This window comes from Numida meleagris, chromosome Z, assembly GCF_002078875.1.
Source record: "Numida meleagris isolate 19003 breed g44 Domestic line chromosome Z, NumMel1.0, whole genome shotgun sequence".
Taxonomy (NCBI): domain Eukaryota; kingdom Metazoa; phylum Chordata; class Aves; order Galliformes; family Numididae; genus Numida; species Numida meleagris.
Genome location: NC_034438.1, coordinates 37,047,901 through 37,068,606, shown reverse-complemented (window position 1 = coordinate 37,068,606; position 20,706 = coordinate 37,047,901). Strand labels below are relative to the sequence as shown.

Below are 20,706 nucleotides of genomic sequence, written 5' to 3'. Positions count from 1 at the left end.
GCTACAGTGAAATTTAATCTCGTTTTGATATGAAATCAATGCACCCTTCTGCTTAGAGTTTTCCTGCTTTGACTGCAAGACTGCAGCTATACAGGTGCTCTCACAACCCGCTCCAGCATTAAGAGATGTTTTCTATTTGTTTTTAAACCCTGAAAATATAATGCACCTCCACACTAATCCTAGTACTTTACAGTACATCTCTTCCACTTCTTTTTGGTTGTGTCAGTTCTCTGTTATACTGCATTATCTCTCATTAATACCCTTACCTCTCTATTGCAGGTACCTTAAATGACATAAAAGCAGAACTTCGGTAAAGTCCTAGCTATAGGAGCCCGATTTTCACTTTTAAATGGATGAGAGGCAAATCCCAGCACCTCACTTCTACTGTTGGCTCAGAAACAGGCCTTTTGTAATGTTCCACTCTCTGTGATCAGGGCTTTTTCCCCTTTTCTGTGTTCAACAAGTGGAACACTGGTTTGCTGATATGGAAGATGAAAGACTGGTAAATGTGGTCTGAGATTCAGGGTAGTCAGTTTTAGACCTAGGAGAGCAAAACCCTGGGTGAAAATTTAAGAGTGATGCATTGTTTCTATGGGAAGAAGTAAAACTTAAATGCTTCTCAAAACCTCCATAAGTCAGAAGATCTCATTGACTTCAGTGGGATCCTTTAGCCACTACAGATATAGTTCCAAGGCCATATTTTCTTTGTTGGGCTCACTTCTATAATTAAGTATAAACATTAAATGATAGATTATCAGAATGGTTGTATTTCTGGTACCTTCTTGAGTATCTGTGGGAACATTTCCTTTTGGTACAGGACGCTACAGAGAAACAGTTTTAACTGTTGAAAGCATCTGTCAGCTGGTTCCTTGTCCTGCTAACCACTGTTCCAGGGCTGAGGCTAGTACAAGTCACTTTTGAGTACTATTCATATAACCAAAAGAGCTAAAATGGAAGGTGAAGAAAATGTTCCACTAATCCTCTGTACTGCTACACTGTGGGTATAGGTCTTCATTGGCCTAAACCAAATGTGACGTGGAACATGTCAAAGGGATACAACATGGGCACAGTGACATGTCACATCTCCAGGGCAAACTGTAGGTCTGACTACATGCATACATTTACACATCTTAGCGTACATTCATGAGGTAGTAAGGCCATGTCAGAGCTCTAGAAGGTGTTTATGGTGCGACTTAGTTCTTTTGTTATGAGTGCTCTTGAACATCTTTTCACCTTTTTTTTTCCTTTTCTTTCCTTTTTCCTTTTAATTAAATCCCATTAGAGAAATGTTGCCCTTTGATTATATCCTCAACCACAGATGAATCAGCCTACTTCACTTGTTAATGTGGGAAGCACCAAATTAGGATGCAAATCTTTCATTACATTTATTTACAACAGAGGTAGTATCCCTAGCTAAACTTGAGAGATAAGACTAGAGGCAGTAGATGTACAGAAATCTCTCACAGAAGAATCACCTGTAGTCTTTCAAACTGCATTATCTGACAGAAAAGTCTCTTTGCAACTTTGCAAAGAAGAAATAAAGGGACAGATGCTTCTCCAAGGCATTCAAGCAAAGAAGTGGGGATATACTCACAACTACCTTCACCCTAGCTGAGTTTGCACACATCATGAGATCAGACAACTTGCTCTGCATGCACACCCACATACCAGAAGTAGGGAAATGGTGCTTTTTGACAATGAACTGGCTGCTTTGGGGAATCTGAGTGTTGACAAGAATAAGGCTGGCTACCTGAAGACATCATTTAAGCTTCCTAGTAATGAGCTCATTTGAAGCAAGTGCCATATTACTAATTATCACTTGGTTCTGATTGATTCATCACCTGCTTTGGTGCTCCCATTTCATAAATGGGAACATAAACTGCTTAGTTTAAGAAAATGAATAATTTGCATAGTTTGTTAAAAACAGAACTGAATCTATATCGTGTCAATTACTGTCAGACTGATTTTCTCTCCTTTAGTTCCTATATATGTGTGCTCATATACATGAATGTGAATAGTTAATTATTGTAGAACTACATATAGAAAACATATAATATTTTAATAAAGACAATATTATAATCTGGCTTATATTTACACATGACAATTGAGAAATAATAATTTTTCTTACCTATTTCAGTCATGGATATCCCCGGAGCTAACTGCCCATTGTTGAAAGAGCTATAAGTAAACAAGTTTGGTACAGAGGTGAGGTCATAAATAGGTTCCTGCTTTATCTGTTTGATGCCAGTCATGTCTAACCCAGACTGATCTGGAGAAGGCTGGGCAGAATCCACATTGTAATAACCCTCAGACTTTGGCAGGTCGATGACGTGCCCATTTGAGTAGGTGCTGCCCGTTTCGTTATTCAGATTGCCCAAGCTGTTGCTGATGCTGTTGCTGTAAACCCTGGCAAGAGCTTCTGCCTCACCGCTCTGCTGCTGCCGTTGTTCCTGCAGTCGCTGCTGGTGCTTCTGCACTTCAGCATACAAGCTATCCCTCTGTTTTTTGGACATTCTTCCAAATTTCACAGCTGAAAAACAAAGCACAATGCAAGCCATTGTCATTTTTCTTCTCACTTTCCCTCAGCATCACTAATCCCCTGGTATTCACTTTTAGCATCGCTTTTGCTGTGGAAACATATCTTTTTCTTTTGGAAGCAGAAAGAATGCAAAATTTTACACCATGTTCATCTCACAAAGGAAAAAACATCATGTGCTTTGATTTACAAGGTGACAATGACTCCCTATTTGACAAGAGGGCCTCAGTCAGGCAACCCACTTTCTACTGTGTATGTTAAAAAGTCGATGCATCTTTTTTTCTATCTCTGTGTTCACTGAACAATCCAAAGCTGTGTGAAACAGAGTCTGTAGATTCATAGGCCTTGCATTTTACCAACTTTCCACAAACCTTTAAACTGTGCGCTAACAGGATTAGTACTCTGGAGGAAAACAAGCCCTACAGCCCTATTATCACATTCTTTCAATGGGGTGTTATCTTCGCACTTAAAAAAAATCTTGCAGGTTAGATTTAGAACCTAGAGAAAACTAGCAGATTGGAAGGTAAACAGCACAAATGAATGTCATCTTTTTCACAGAGAAAAGTCTCAGGGATTTACACAATCAATTTACGTAATCTCCATGCACAAAATCCATGCATTCCTTCTAATGAAAAGGGCAGGAAAACATCAGAGTGCAAACCATTCTCCTCAGGAATAGGGGCTCGCAACACTGAGACTGAAATTTTCAAAAATGACAGTCTGATTGCTGTGGAACTACAAGGAGTAAATCCATAGCCTACATACACAGTGGGTCACAGATGATTATCTTTTCTTTTTTTTCCTCTCTCTTTAAATTCTGGCTTTCTACTGACCTAGATCTTGAGATCTCAGAGAAGAGGTAGCTATTAATCATGCTTTAAGACAAATGAGATCTGTCAATTAGGATACATTCAGCAGAATTTATCAGAGAACAGACAGGAGGATGTTTCTCTGGAAAAACGTATTTTACATATTATGAGGACTATTTTCCAGTGCTGTTTCCCATCCACTTGTAATGGAGATCAGTTCAGAATCATTGCACTTATTAGTGGCTCGGTTCCCATTTTGGCTGCATTTCAGTTATAGTCCTCCAGAAGATTCTGACCCTACATATGCTCATAAAAATAAGTTTTTTTAACAGAACAACAACAACAAAAAAAGCCAAAACAATAACAACAAAAAACAGAAAAGGTAGATAACACTATTAGAAGGAAATAGCATAAAACTGAGGGGATGGTAGCCTTTTCAATTTACTTGCACTTCTTTACTTTGAGATGCGTTTTTCCTGTTACCAGCTCCAGCTTACTTGCAGCCCTCCACACAGTCTATATCTTACATAGACACTGTCTGCTCTGCAACCAGTCCACAGTGCATTGCACACTGTTGTGGACAATATATAATGACTGGATTTTGAAAAATACAACTATGTATTTTCTTCAAATGCAGGGACTCAGTAATAAAAACAAACACCCACAGTTTATTCTCATTATATATTCATTAATTGGATTCTCCAGCTGCTGTCAATTAGCATCCTGCCTCTGCATGATAAAAATGAACTGTTATATGGCTGAGAGGTAAAATTTACATTCAATTTCTCTTTCAAAAAAAATACATACAGGCTATTTTAAACTTGCAAGAGCTCTCCATATCATTAAGTATAAACACTCACATTAACTATGAGAGAAAAAAGCAATGCTGACAGAAGAGTCCCTCTTTGTGTACAGCAGTCCCTGTGTTATAGGTTGGGAAGACAATGCTGTGAGTTAAGTACTTCCGTGATATCTCAAATACTTGAAAGGTATTACATTTAGTGGGAAAGTACATGCTGTTAAATTACTGAAATTTTACTACAGTGCTATCCAGGAAGAAGCAACAGCTGAGGTGTCAAATGCACTGCATGCTAGGCCCAAAAGAACTCCATGAATTAGAGGTGAGATAGCAATACCCCTCCCAGTCTGATGAGACAGGTGAGAAAGTTGTTTCAGTGAGACATGTACAACAGTGAGGTAAGAAAAGAACTATTATAAATGTAAAGCAAGTTTATAAACTCTGAACTATCTAAAGAAATAGGTCTTTAAGTAAATTCCTCAGTACCTTTTAATTCCAAAGAACAAGTTTTATGAACATTTTTTAATATAGACAAATGCTGCCAGGTAATCAAAGCTAATACAGCAAATGTAACCTGCCTTCAGAGGCAGAACATTCTCTTCTCATACTCCCTGACTATTTCAAACATGACTGTGAGCTGGATAGCCACTGCATTAGCAATGAAATGCTTCTCCTATAGATCCAGGTATGGACAGGATGCAGCGCACCTGTGAAATGTTTTTTTTTCACAAGGCAAAATGCTTAGTCAGGTGTTCTGAATAAAGTAAACAGGTGAAAAACCTTAACATTATCAAGCTGCACCTTTCTTTTTAAACTGCCTATTTACTGTCACAGACCTTTAGAGATCTGTGAAAGGGATGCTTTCTCATATCAATATTTAATGTTGCTAACATAAAAAGTTATTTAACTAGAATATAAATCTACCTCTCCAGAGATACCTTTTGTGATTTTGATCAGAACAATGCACTTCCATTCCACCTCTTTTACTTCCAAACTAACATTGCTTTCCATTTTGCTATTTTCCCACCCTCTTCAAGAAAATAGCCTCCATTGTTAACTGAATGGCAAAGATCTGTGTCTCACAGCGTGTAAGTTACAAAGCAAGGAGCTTCTCCTCTCTCTCTTTCTAGAAATCTACAGGGAGTTTAAGTAAGTCAGCAGTGAAGAAGAGTTTCAAAGGATTTAGGCATGAAGCAGGAATCTGACTCCTTACCATCTCTAGACATTCCCAGGGCAAGACATTTCTGCAGTCGGCAGTGCTGGCAACGATTTCTGTTGGTTCTGTCAATTAAACAGTTTCTCTGCCTTGGGCAGGAGTAGGAGGCATTGTTCTGCTGACTCCTCCGAAAGAATCCCTAGGGGCAACGAGGAAGAGAGACAGAGTATTACCATGTGAGTATATGCACGCGCGCACACACACACATGGACACACAGCCATGCAAGCTTTCATGTAGCATAACGCTATTTTTGCTAGGGCTTTGCAGATGCACTAGCCTTGTATAGTGAAATTAAAGAGCATTTACTTCTTATAAGGAGGATTTTTAATTGTTCAGTAAAGAATATAATTCTACTTTGTTAAAGGGCAAACAGTAAAGAGTTACAGAATGTATTCCTATTGTGTAATAACTACCATGGATCATCTAATTCTTGCTCCTCACAGAGGAAAATCTTGTCAGCACCGGTAAACGGATAACATTAAAGTACTTGTTCTGACTATTTTCTATCTTTATTGAAAGAAATTTCTAACATCCAGCACTGGCTAGGCATAGCATTAGAAGCTGAAATCAACTGTTTAATTTAATCTGGAAAATGTTGATCTGATCTGGAGAGACCATTCACTTTGGAAGTGAAAAGTAATTCAAATTCAAACATTACAAAAGCACTAGGATTTAATGGCTGTATCAGGTAAATCTGACACACAAAGGAGAAAGCAACACCTTTAGACACTACCATGAGAAAGTAAAGATATTTTCCATGTCAATGGAATATAACATTAACCATTTAATCTATTAAAAATAGTTAGATACTCTATATTCTAGAGGGTTTTTCTGGCCTACTGCTGGCCAATTTAGCTAAATATCAGAGGGTGAGAACTCGTACTTAATGACTTATGAGCTCCTAAATGCTACAGTCAACACCGAGAGGTACTGTTACTGTGGAAATGACACAAAGTGGCAGAGATGAAAAAGAAAAATGAAACCAGGGAGAAAGCATTTTATGATGTTTTTTTTCTTTCCTGTAAAATAAAGCGCAGGAGGATCAGTGAATTGAGAGAGAGGGAGAGAAATAGAAACAAGGAAAAGAAGTTAACTGGCAAACTTAGCAGCTTTAGAAGAAGGTAATTGCACAGCTGTGTGGTGGGGGAGACAAAGGATGGCACAGCCACAGCAAGAAGCTATGAAGGGAAAGCATCATTACTGCACTTACACTAGTCACTGCGAGAAGTGACACCAAAGTGGTTGTGACTTTCTGTGTTGGTTTGTAAACAGTCCTCAGTGGAGTCAGAAAGCAAGACCTGACTGCACTCATCAGGCAAAACCATTGTTATCCTCGTTCAGGCTGACAGAAGATACTAATAAGGGATGGAATTTACAACTCTTGTGGGTTCTTGGGGGGACGGAGTGGGAAAACAACAGGGTGACGTTGTCACAGGGCTTGATTTTCTTGCTACAGGTAGCACCTGTAGTCCCACTTCAGTCCTTGAAAACCAAATTTGGGTGGCATGAGATGTCAGTATCAATGGGCAATTGGCATGATGTTCCACTGAGGAGACAGCAGTGACAGTTCCTGAGACTGATGAACACAAAGAGGCTTACTTCATCTGGTCCATGCTGGCTTTATCAGTGATTACAGTATACAGTGATTATTAAACTAAGAGTTATGATTTGCATTGTTAAAAGCATGGACATCCTTTAGGGCAGCTCTCAGGAAAAATTTGTTATGGACTTACCTGACCCTAGTTGACCAAACCTTCTTTTAGCAGTGAAGATGAGCTTAATTTTATGCTAAATGGATGACAATTGCAGGTATTTCTTATCTACCTGTTGAACTTTACAGCCAATTTTGTTTTTGACCTGAGAAACATTTTCTACTTTAGATTTTAGCAAGTCTTATGTGGATATGATTTGAGAGAACAAATGAGTTAAATCATGTTAAAGCAACCCACACAACCATCTAGAATCAACTGTGTCTTATCATGTAGTACTGTTTTTATCCATTAAGGCTGATATCCTCTCACAAAAATGTGTTTCTATTTTTTTCCCATCAAGTTTGATCTCTTCTTACAAGAATTAGTTTTTTTTCCATCGCTGCCCCTCCCAGGGAAAAATCAAGGGTTACACAATGAAGTTAGTCTACAGCAGGTAATTTATTTCTCTGAGGAGACTTTTGTGCTCTGTTCTTTCAGCAAAGATCTAAGTGCTTTCTTACAGAGAAACCTTTCATGTTAGGAGATCTTTCATAACACTAGCTATATTTACTGGGAATAATACCATTTGGGGGAAGCAGGACGCAATTCATTACTAAGGAGTTAAGGATGTAAAGACAAGTTTACCAGTGTTACCAGCACTGACAGCAAGTCTTTATGCATCTTAAACAGTTCACTTTATCCGTCACTGACAGTCAGTCTGAGAAGAGAATGGTCATGCAAACTGTCCTCTAAATCCTTGCTGTGCTGTGGATGACAAGAGGCCTCCCACCAAAAGGAGGAGTCACACAGACAATGGGATGGAAACCAGTCTTTGAGTATCACTCTGTCCATGGCGACAGTTGGCAGAGCCACCATTTTCTTTAGTGGGCCCAGCACACTGCTCAGCCTATGCAGGCATGCAGCATGAAACTGCTGTAGCATTTACGATGCCCCTTAAGCGCTTATGATATGCATTTGCAGTGGCAGAACTAATGCAGAGACACAGAGTGAAAGGATTTCTGGTCCCTTGGAGTCTGCAGCATTGCCAGCGGCAGTGCAATCCTCCAAAACCATTTCCCGAAATGCTGAGGCCCTCTGGTGCCTGGCTCAATGCACACGGTCTTGTGGAAGCCCTTCTGGCCTCCTTCTTAATGATCTTCCTCATAATTAGTTCAGATTTCTAATTGCTTCAGACAAAAGGATCTAGAAATGACCAGTTATTAGTATGCGGGCTGAATAAATATTTATTTAACTGCTGGGCAAAGAGGAGTAGTGTTGCACTGCCTGAGACACTGCTTAACTTAAGAGAGAGGCCTTGCAGAGGGAGATGCCTTCTGTTGGACCTGATGGGAAGGCTGACATCTTTTTGCACAAGAGGCTTGCAAAACAGCATTAGACTAATTGATGTGATACTGCAAAACTGGCACAAAAGCCATAGATTTAAAACTGCTGTAAGTGGAAGAAAAGCTCTTTATCTCAATAAGTGGTCATAGAGCTAAGGGTATTGTCTCTCCTTGAGGCACACACAAGGGCCAGCATTAACCCTGATCACATCTACAGGAGACTCTACCCCTCAGTGCTTTATGGAGGCTGGATATAGAGTCAGGATGCTCCTTTTCTGCTCAAAACATTTTTTTCTTGTCACTTTTGTGCCACTGTTGAAGTATTAGATCCATTAGTCTAATCCTGTTTCATGAAATTGTTATAAGAAGATGCTTATTTCCAGTCCAGTCTCACAATAAGACAGTGTCACAGGGTAAACGCTTCCTTTAAAATCATTAAAGTTTCTGAAAGAAATCAGATCTTTGAGAATATATTGCTTCTTAACACATTGACGTTAAATGCATTGTTTTGTGAAAGTGTACACAGATTTATAGATTTTTTAGTTGTTCTAAAATTTTATAAAGCGTTAAGTAGACACAGCCTTTCCATTTCACTCTACAAAAATCTGACAACATTTGAAAGTATCACCTTGTATTTATGTAGAAGAAACCAGAGATGCTACCCTGCCCTTCATCTTTACAACTTCATTGTTACAGTCAAAGCTGAAATACCAACATGTGTAGTATAAAATTCTGGTGTTCCATAAGCAATGGTATAATTCCTTAGATAACAAAAAGCACAGAGTTTTTCTAAAATTGTAAATGAAAATCTTTCTTGTGTTTGCTTGGTGTCTGATTAAAGTTATTTGAGCCAATGCTTGGGATAATATGCTAATATCCTTTTTTTTTTTTTTTTTTTTTTTTTTTTTTTGTCTAGCCTCCTGTTCCAAACAATTCCACTGTGCTGGAGCCTGTGAGGAAGAAAGCAAAGGATCCTTTTACACTACCCGTAATGCCATAATGTATTTTTTTTCTTTTGGAGATCACAATTTGGCCAGCAGAGAATACAAAGGGTATAAAGTAGTACTAAACTGACACCTGTGAGCTTTTAAGATGTTGAACTGAGATATCACCCAACTTCTAATGCTCAGATTGTATAGGAAACAAGGGAACAAATCCAGTTCTCAAGCTGGAGATTAGCATGTGTGACTTAAGAGTTGCCTGCCTTTCTATCAGCACTCATGCTGCATCAGATGCGATTAATTCATGTTTCAAAAGAGGAAGTAACTCTAAAGGCTATTTGATGAAAAGAAGAGCAACTAGTAAAATTAGGCATGAAATGCACATATATAAGCAGCAGGCTTTATGGCCTATGGCGTTACTTGCTTGAAAAAGTGTAGGAGTGTATTATTACATACGCAGATGCCTGAGGCTAATGCAGATGCTGATGACTATGCTGTATTAAAATCTCATACCTTGCAGCCTTCACATGTGATGACTCCATAGTGTATTCCAGAGGACTTATCACCACAAATTTTGCATGGTATCACTTCAATTTGTGCTGAAAAATAAGACAAACATTTTGAGTATATAATTCTATTTCATTTCTTTCTTCCTTTACACACAATCTCTTCCCCCCAAAAAATATAAAACCGCTTTTTATTGTACTGTGTGTTTCTGAATGCTTTGATTTGGCAGATTTTAATTGCTTCACATTATGTATCTACTATTCCCCACAAAACTCTTCAACAGTTCAAGCTATCTCATGATTAGGTTTTTCTTCATACTCTTCTCTTTTGTTTTTACTTGTTTATTTCATCACCATTATTGCTAATGACAGTCATTAGAGATTCTAAATAATTATCTAGATTCTTCTTGCTTACACTTTTACAATATTCATGACTTTACTCTTCATTTTTCTGAGGTGGTTTTATGTGATATGTTTTGATGCATTTTTCAGACCTGTAGAGGCAATGAAGTTCTCATATCCTTCAGATTATGGCTTAAAAACATACAAAGATAACAACCTCACTGGCAGAGATGAGCTTGCAAATGACCACTTAATCTCTCCTCCCCTTCAAGCTATTTGTTTGAGAATCAGGTCAGAGGTAGGTAAGACCCACAGAATGAGGTTAACTGCACACTGGCTGTGTGATGGGACAGTCAGGCATTATCTGAAAATGAGTATCGATGTGTTTCAGATCCCTTTATAAACCAAATGATTAGGAAATGGCTATTTTCTCTACATATTTTTTATTTACTAACATAGCTATTTTCTTCCCTCTATTACTTAGAATCCTTTGAGTTTCCACTGTCTAAACTGTGAGAGCACACACTCGTAAATGTAGGGTGGGATTGTACCTTATTAAGAAGCATTGAGGGAGAAACAAAAAGTCTATTTTCTTTCCAGTGATTTGTTTTCCTCTGTGAGATTTCATTGTTCTCCTCAATTCTTTCACCACTTGGAACTAGTATCATGCTTGCTTAGTACTACTGGTAGATGTCACTTGTGGTTTGACCACAGTAGCCAGCCAAACCCCACAGAGCTTCTTGCTCACTAGTTGGATGAGGGAGAAATAAGAAGAGTGAAAGCGAGAAAACTCATGGGTTGAGATAAAGACAGTTTAATAGGTAAAGCAAAATCTGTGCATAGAAGCAAAGAAAAATAATTCATTCACTACATCCCCCTGGCAGGCAGATGTTGACCATTTCCAGAAAGTGTAGCTGCATCACATCTAATGGTTACCTGGGAAGACAAACACCAAAACTCCCAACATCCCCCTCTCCTGCTTCTTTTCCCCCAGCTTTTTTTGCTAAGCGCAATGTTATATGTATGGCATGGATCCTTTGCTCAGCTGGTGTCAGTTGTAATGGTCATGTCCCCTCCCAGTTTATTGCACACACCCAGCCATAATAGTTGGTGGGGCATCATGAGAAGTAGAGAAGGCTTTTGCTCCGTGTAAGCACGTTTCATCAACAACCAAAACACTGGTGTGTCATCAACATTATTTTCATCAGTAATCCAAAACATGTACCATACCATTTACTATGAAGAAAATTGACTCTATCCCAGCCAAAACCAAGACAATATCTTCCATATTCAGGATAGCAGTAGCAGCAGTTCACTGCAACATTAGTCACTCATCAAATAATTGGGCAGCCCAACTGAGACCTTGCATGGTAGGGTGACCTTGAAGACAAGAGTTGCTAGCCCTTAGTACTTTGGTTGAGTACGTTCAACTCCAAAATGGATTGGTATTCAGGGAAACAAAATAATAATTCAGATGTTCATCCTAAAACAAGCATCCTGTTTCAAATCTGTTGGCACACAAAAAGTCTACAAATGCTGGAGAAAACTTATTTATAAGTGACAGTACTAAATAGGATATGCACTAAGCATGGTTGTGTTGTGGATGTTGTAGCAATGTAATGGTACAATCTGGATTTTGCCCATACTATTTATTACTCCTTTCAGGAGACCAGTTTTCTAGGATTTCCTTCCTACCACCTTGAAGTTAAACAACCAAATCTTGGAACAATCCTGCAGTCATCACATGTCCCACTGAAAGGTACACTGCACCCCCAATTCCATGGGAATTACTTAGACTAGGTAAACACAAAAGGTGAACATTAATGTCAGTAACTATTCCCCTGAAATACCATACCCCAAAGGAAGAGGAACATGGGTCATTTATGGATGACTTAAGAAAATTCAGTTCCCCACTGTCAGCTCACTTTCCTGAGATGCTCTCTCTGATCAAGCACATTTCTAGGCGAAGTAGACATTGGCTTAGACAAGCAAACCAGTTTTGTCAATTGCCCAGAAGCTAGGATAGATAAGATGAATTTTACTGTAGGAAAATGCAATTTGCTGTTAGTATATTTTGGGTGGTGATAACTGAGGCAGAAATCTTGGCTGTCCTTGAGCTTAAGGAAGTTCATATTTAGAAATGCAATTTTCTATGTCATCCAATTTTTGGATTAGTTTCTGCATCCTGTTTTGTTTTTGCAGACCAAGAGAGGTAGATTTACTTCTTTCTTAAGAAGCTAATATGCCCTAGTCATCCTAGCATAACACATGAAAAAGAAGGAAATTCCTCATAGAAGATAACCTCAGCTTCTTGGTAATTTTGCCAAGCTGATCTCATTTAAAATTTTCTGTTCCTTATCCCCACTGCAATAATTAAAACATTTTAACATGCACCTCCAGGTACTGCTTTTTGAGAGGACAGCTGAAGCCACTGCTCACAGGTCTCTGCTTGAGAGTCATGTGGAGGGTGCAAAGCTAGGCTCTGGGACCACGCAGTGCTTTATGCTGAAAAGTTCAAAGACACATGTCAGTGTCAGAGGCAGAGACTACTGTGACAAGATGAGGAGATCTTCAGGAAAAGTAATGACAAGGGAAGAAAAAAATAAAAACAGTTTGAAGGTACTTTTAATGTGACTTGCATATACTGTTTGTAAGTGATAGGAACAGAGACAGAAGTATTGATCCTGTAACACACATTACATTTAGCAGAGTGCTCGTTACTGTGAGCAATCAATAATTCCATACGTGACTTACAATTATAAGCACTACACTCAAGATAAATACTTCTGGATTGCGTCACTAACTGCTATGGCTCTGGATTTCAATTAATATGAAATAAATACTCCAGACCTGTGATCCATCAATTAATTCAAACTCTTATTCAAAATTAACCATTCTATAAATTAGTAAATACAGGATATCTAGATAATAGCTACCAGGGCTCCTTAGAAAGCTCACAGAAAATGCAGCATCTTTAGTTCACAGAGAGCACTTGAGGAAGTTTGGAAAAGTAGACTCTGCTGTTGCCTGCTAGGCATTTCTTTTTGTTCATAATACAGCAGAACAATTTAAAGATTCGTAACAGAAAACTTGAGTCATTAGTTGTACAGGCTGGATGAAAAAGAAGACTCTGTATTCCCCAAAACATCTTGAATTACTGTAATTAACACCCACTGTACCAGGTTTCTTTTGCAGATTTAATGATTGTCAGGGACTACTACACATTTTTACATTGTATCTTTGTTCAGACAACTATAATCTTGCTTTGTTTTTCTTCTTTCCTTCTTCTCTCAGGCCAGCAGTTTAGGTAACTGCATGTCCTTCTCACATCTATAGCTGCTATAAAATAAGTAGCTCACTTCTGAATTCCTCATAAGTATAAAATACATTGATTCAGTACTGACACCTGAACACTGAAGTAAAAAGGGAACTGACTAATAGTGGAGTTGCCATAATGATAACTTTCAGCAGCATATGGAAACAACTTATTTTCTTCCAAAAATGAGGAAGCATATAACAGCAAAACTACTTATCTGTGCTTTTAAAATCTTTCCACTTGCCTTCTTACCCATCTACTTTAATAATGTGTGTAAGAATAACAGCTTCTGCCTTTTTCAAGCAATAACACAGGTTTTTAACTGTCCATCTGTTCAATTTTTCAACAAGCACATTCAGTTTTCATCCTGTCTTGAGATATATCACTCAATAAAAGTCTGCAAAACCACCATCACCCAAACCATTAATAATGTTTGGATGCATGCTGCATCAGGATTGCTCCTTATCACCGATAGTAACTTCCCACTACCACAGGATCATCCTTCCTCTCTGTGGTATTTGTCTCCTACTTTATACTTAAGGTTAAAGCTCATCAAGACTGGGAACTTCCTATAAGTTTATTTGATAGCCTACAAATTAGAAAGCCACAGTGAAAATTAATTCATTCTAAATGACCAGTATTAATAATCCACATACACTATGTTTACCACCTGGAACGTAATTCATTCTCTCAGGACAACAGGATTCTATTAAGGAAGTAAATACAAAATCTACTCATACGTTTGAAATGAACCCTTTAAATACAAAACATTAGCTATTTTATCATACTCTGCCCAAAGAGAAAAAGGCTTACAGAATTTTTTCTTCATTATCATAAAAAATTAACTCACCAGCACAAAATTCATTATTTTAAAAGTAGGGCAATAACCAGGTGTCAAGAATTGTTATGTTGGTGAAATTAGGAATAAATCAAGAAGCTACACAGTTATTTGCTGAATTCCTCATGAAACAAAATAAGAGATCAACAAGACATCTAACAGGTCTTCAGTGTAATTATGAGGACTGCTGTTTACATGCAAAGTTTGTCTGACAAGAAAAAAACAAAGCTTGCATCTCAGTTAGCTATCTGTGGAACATCATTCAGGAGAAACAGAATTATAATCTCTCAGATTTGTAGCTTTTGTTTCAAGGAAAAAAAAAACACACACACGCAAAGCAAAAACTTGAGCTTTTAATATTTAGTTTCTGATCAAAAGGGCACACTAACACATATTGAGAACAAACTTTGAAGAAGAAATTCTCTCCATAATTTGTTGATCCAGGAGGAATCACATGTGGAAATCTCAAGACTAATCAGACCACCAGTGGTAAAAAAAATAGCTCATTCATGGTCTAAGATGTCCCAGAAACCTCAAAAGGAGTTCTTTGAAAAATAAGGGTAAACTGACCCAGAGGTCTTTCATATTTGTATCCCTAAAAGATTTCAAATCAAATACATCAATTGTTTTTATCTAGTTGCCAACTCTCCTTTTTCCATCCTGGCATCTGTGACAAGTTTTTCCTTCCGTATTAGCACCAATAGAAGCTTCCACTACAGGCAGTGCTGCCAAGCAGAACTTGGTATCTTCTTTGCCACCAAAATCAGCTATTCTTTGGCTGCAGCAAGACTTTAGGTGCAGCTGAGGATGCTAGTTACATTTTCCAACCTCTGCTGTACCTCATGCAGTGAGAGCTACATCATTAACAACATCTAAGCAAGATAATTAATGCTAGGTATATGTCTGTAGTGTCTGTAGTTACATGTTTGCTGTCAGCCATACCACAAATGACCCATTAGAGAGAGCAGACATGATGGAAATCACTCAGGAAAATACCTGCTTTGTAAAACCGTAGCATTTATACACAGTGATACATCCAAGTCAGGACCCCAGGCTTGGTGCCATCTATGAAGACTGCTGGGTAAACCCAGCCGAGTGCATTACTGCAAGGCTGTTGATTATCAAATCTGCCAGTCCTACTGCTCATATGTGGAGACATGGAGATTCCCCAAAAGCAGCAATTCTTATATAACTGTATGTCTCATGGAGTATACATGGTAGAATTGATCTGTACATGGTTTGTAACAACTTATCACGAATTTCAAGAAAAGTGGTAGTTCTGGCTGTTGGATATTAAGAAAACTGATAGATGATCACTCAAAATAGCAGAGTGATAGATTGCTGCTAAAAAAATTGTTTTTCCCATAAATCCACACAGTTGTCATGTCTGATTTCTTTCATGGTCTCATAGTCTCAGCTGAAATTTATTTAGCTTATAATCAATGTCACTTGGAAGGTTTCTTCATGACACATTTTCTTTTCTCCTTACTCTTTTATGTTATCTCAGAGACCAAAAGAACAAAAACAAAAACAAAAAAAACCCTACAAAAGACTAAAAAGAAAAGCACAGAATTGTACATCAGCTCACTCTACAGATAAGCTCAGTCAGCCCTTCATGGCTATTCTAAAGAATCCTGGAAAAAAAAGACTTCAAAAAAAATTTTTTTTCAGTTAATAACATTAAAAAGCAGTTAGAATATATATCCTTATTGTGACTTTTTTTTTTTTTAGATGGAAAAGTCAGAATGCCTTCAGAAGAAGGCATTACAATGTCTATAGACAAATGTTTTTAAGTTTCAAAATTATGTGCTATATATCAGCCTTTTTGCAGGTTTCATATGTGATAGAAAAATGTTTATAACCAAACTGTGGATCTATATTTTGGATGACATTTTGTATCTGTTTCTACCATGACCATAATAGTGTTTACAGACTACTGTCTAATGCTTTGAAATAGATTAAATAATACAAGTTCACATCATTATGGCTGCTTCAGAGCTAACGGCAACATCCAGACTGCTTGTATAACCTGATCTTTTTGTGTCTTTTTTTTGTTACACACCAATTTTGGAACAAACCTGGAAACAATTGTCTCTGCTTATTGTCTTTACATTCAGTTGAAAAGATGAAATTACAAGGAAAATAAAAGAAAAAACACAATAGGATGTTTTCTTATCATATTAACAATAGATTTTTAAAAAAATGTTTTTTGTTCGAATGTCCTTTACTTTCTTTCTGAAGTATAACTACAATAGATCTAGCAGTGTTATTTAACAATTTATGAATAGTAATTATTTGTTATTTTTTTGATGGTTTGAGTATATAGAGATTTTCAGTTAGATATATTATCTTTTATTTGACCAAAAGATGTTTTCTTTAAAAAAAAAAAAAAAAAAAAGATTTTGGGCCTCCAGCTTTTTATCTCACCTGAAATAGGAGCAAAAGACTTCAGGCTTAAGGCAGGTTAAGAATAATTGCTTAGAGCAGAATTTCATTATGCTAATCAACTAGAAAAGCTGCAAGATGTGCAAGGCTGGATGATTCTCTAAGGAATGAAGATGGCTGTGAGCAAGAGAACCATAAGGGTTTTAAGAGTAAAGACACAATGTTATTATATAATTGATATACACATAATTCGGATTATCAGCTGTTTGTTTGTGGCTTTTTTGTTTGTTTCTTTGTTTTGTACAGAATTGACGATTTTAATGAGTTAAATACATACAGTAAGTTAACCAAAAATCTGAACTTCCATGGTGTTATTACAAAACAGTGGTATACACAAAAGCTCTGTGTTTTGTTTGTTTGTTTGTTTGTTTGCTTGTTTGTTTTGTTTGTTTTTGGTCAACGGCAGTCCACCAATCAACAAAACACCAAAAGGCTAAGAACATGCCAAAGGCATAGGAACTGCCACCTACCAGCTTGGTTGGTTGGTTTGTTTGTTTTTTATTTATTTATTATTATTTTTTTTTTTTGGGAAGACAGAGTGGTCAGAGTGTGTGAGAAGCTGTCTGGTTCTCAAGCTGGGAGGCAGCAGAAGGAAAGCAGAACCTCTTGCATATTGTGCAAGGCAGTGACGGAAAGCAAAGACCAACTACAGCCTAGAGTCCAGATTCAAAAATATGAAAATAACTCCTCTTCCAGAGTCTACACCTCAAAGCCCAATGTCTGAATATCTACGCTCAATGAGGTCACAAAGGCTCAAAGGACTGGTAAACTTTGACAACTCACCATGTTCTCTGTAAATCTGCACTGATGAATATTTGTTGCCTCTCAACATGGTAATTTCTATATTAAGCTATGAACTCTTTTTTTCTAGTAACTCATATGTATGGAAGTTATGTGTGTAACTTCAAATGATGATGCTACCATAGAACAAGTTACCATGCAACAAAAAACAAGTTGCCAGCCGACAGTTTGGACTCCCTAGGTGAGCTCAAATCAGAGATATTTAACTTAAATATTCAAAGCCCTAGCTTAGGCCCACTGGAGCTCAGAAACTCACCTCATTCACAGGGAAAGATTTAAGTGTATAATAAATGCAGAGTTATTACTGTACAGTTTCTACTTCTCTCAAAGACTCAAGCAATGGTTCTGCTGATACTGCATACTTTCCCTAAAGAGATTATTATGGTAATCCCAAACATTATACTACCCAAGCTATCTTACATTTGAGCTGATCAGATCCAATGTTCTGCAAGTAATCTCTAGCAGCTTTAGACAGTGTTTATATAAGCTGGTCAGGATGGTTATTTGAGCAGTGATGACCAAGTTTTTCTATGCAATTCACTACACCACAAATGTGCACTTGTTAAAAAAAAAATAGCAGTTTATACAGAGAATGCATTGAATATGCTAAGTTCTTTCCAGAAGCACATGTAACTTTTACTCTGCCAACCTATTTGTCAAAATTGGTGGGAGTTTCCCTTACATGCTTTACAATATTGCAGCAGTCCAGCAGAAACAATTCTTTTCACTCGTTACTTCTCTTCACTTTTTTTCAGACATCAGTCCACATTTTTTTTCCTTTTCCTTGAATAAATGGATCAATGGACTTAGCAAGTGAAAGCCCAGGTGGCATAGTAAATATTTATGGTCCATTTCAACCATTGAGAGTGGGTTAAAATTTTCTTGTAGTGTTCAACACCACAGTTGTTACATGTGTTACATATACACATGTGTATATGTAACATACACATACATAAAGATCAGTGCTATGCAGGTACAAAGCCCTGTAGCACAGAGGTGTTGCAGGGATCGGCTCTGAAAGGTTTGTGTTGGTTTTTTTTTGGTGCTTGGTGAGCTTCTTGCCACCATTGCTGCTTGCTGGCTGGCTTCTGGCTTATTTGGATAGTGCCTTGCCGTCTCTGCTGCCTGCTTGCTTTCTTGGGGAGCGCTTTGCTGCCTTTTCTGCTTGCTGGCTGTTTTGCTCACATACTTGCACAGGGAGCACAGGATGTGGGATCTCACAGCCTTATCCTTCTCAGATCCAGATGGTGATCAAGAGAAAGGAGGACCACTGTACAGTCCAGGCCACAGAAGCAACTGGCACTGAGCAATTTTAGTATTCATGACTCAAGTGCCACTAACCAGAGAGTGAAGCCAGCCTCAGTATAACCAGAGGCTTCAAGTATAATCCTATTTAACTCCTCCTCTACGACTGCTTATCTTCTGAACTGCTTCCCAAGCACTTGCACTGATACTGGGATGAAAACTTGCAGCAACACCACAGCTGGAGATCTAAAAGAAACAGCAACATTCTGTGGGATGGGTGATAGAAGTGCAATATTACAGTGCAGTGTGTATGATTAAGGATTTAAGAGGCTTGTTCAATCTGTGGATGCACACAAATCAGTGCTGCTGGACCTACAAAGAATGTAGCTTCAGAGAAATTGCTGTCTGGGTCAGAACTGTCTTCTATCATCCCACCTCTTGAATATTCTGTTTCTAATATTTTATTCATGCAAAAGTTGTCTACAAATTCTGGAACACTCAGAGAATTTAGAGCATTTTTCCTTCGTAAGCATATAAGACAACAGAAAAGAATCAAACAGCAACTACATCCTTATTTCTGGGAATTTTAAGTTCATCACTACCAGTAGTATATCAAAAATATGATAGAAACAAAAAACTCTCTATGTGATATTTAGAACAGAAAAGTATTTTGCCTTTCACAACAGCTCATCACTTAAATAAATGAGTATTCTTTTATTTTTCAAACATTCAATAATATCGAATATTCAAACGTATGCTCAGGTATGGTCTACTTTTTCTAAACAAAATAATGGAAAAGATGAGAAGGGAAGCTGAGATTTAAAAGACTTCAAACCTAAAAGACACACAGGTAACTATTGCCATGTTAAGCTTTCAAAGGAAAAAACCGTGTTTAAAATGTCAACCTTAGTAGAGACAAAAAAGCACCTGAAAGTCCAGAAATCACAGCATGTGGTAGCGTATATAGAAAGTTCCATAATTTTTACATTCAGAACGTTCCTTTAAAAATAAAATATATATATTTATATTTAAACCATTGTTACAGTTACCTTTAATAATACCTCTGAGGATGCTGTACTTAAACGTGGCTTTTTACTTTACAATGTAAAAAAATGTGACTTAAAATGACTTAAATGCATTCTTAAAGTACACTCCGTAGTTACTAATATATCTGGAAAATTTTAATTTCAACATTTTTTCCCTCATTCTACATGTAATTAAGCTAGTGAGAAGATAGAAAAAAATATTCATATCCAATAATGATGGAAAATGAGGATATATGTCATATTATAAGTATTCTGCTGTGGAAACCAAACAAAATAAAATGATATTACTTGCGCTTTATCAATTAGCCTGATACCTTATTTGATTAGCATAGCTGAAGGCCTATACCACATTACTGTAAATAGCTAAGCACCCCTCTATATCTCTTTGACTGCAAACTCATTTAAATATTTAACTGATAATCATTTCCTCAATGTTCCCCAAATATACCACCTCCAATATGAATTTTTATAGGTGTGTCACTTATCGTAGACAGTAAATGTCACAATAATTACATTTCTGGAAATTTACTTCTTGGTGTTTTCTTTTATCAAATCCTGAAAATTCAGCACAGTACATAAGGTTGTCCAGCAATAACCAGTGAAGAGCTATACAATTAATCATGACAGAGTATGGACCACAAACCATGGTATGAGCATAGCAAAACAGAATGAAGGGGAGCACAAGAGGTTATTATGCACCTTGACAAGTGAGATTTTTGTCAACATCTTTGCCATTTTTTCCTCCCTCTGCGATTCATAAGTCCTATATCTGTAGAAGTTTTTCATCCCTAGAATCTCTGTAAATCTATTAGTCAATTACAATTAAAAATA

The 20,706-nt window shown here is 37.4% G+C and overlaps 1 protein-coding gene across 1 annotated transcript in view; it reads right to left on the bottom strand.

Moving 5' to 3' along the window:
* The window catches only part of RORB (RAR related orphan receptor B), a 149,824-nt gene that overhangs the window by 33,891 nt on the left and 95,227 nt on the right, over positions 1–20,706 (bottom strand). The window contains exons 2-4 of the mRNA XM_021381267.1: positions 9,850–9,935; positions 5,358–5,499; positions 2,129–2,530 (exon numbers count right to left, since the gene is read on the bottom strand). Coding sequence (XP_021236942.1) covers positions 2,129–2,530; positions 5,358–5,499; positions 9,850–9,935 — 630 coding nt within the window. The remainder of the gene's footprint in view (positions 1–2,128; positions 2,531–5,357; positions 5,500–9,849; positions 9,936–20,706) is intronic.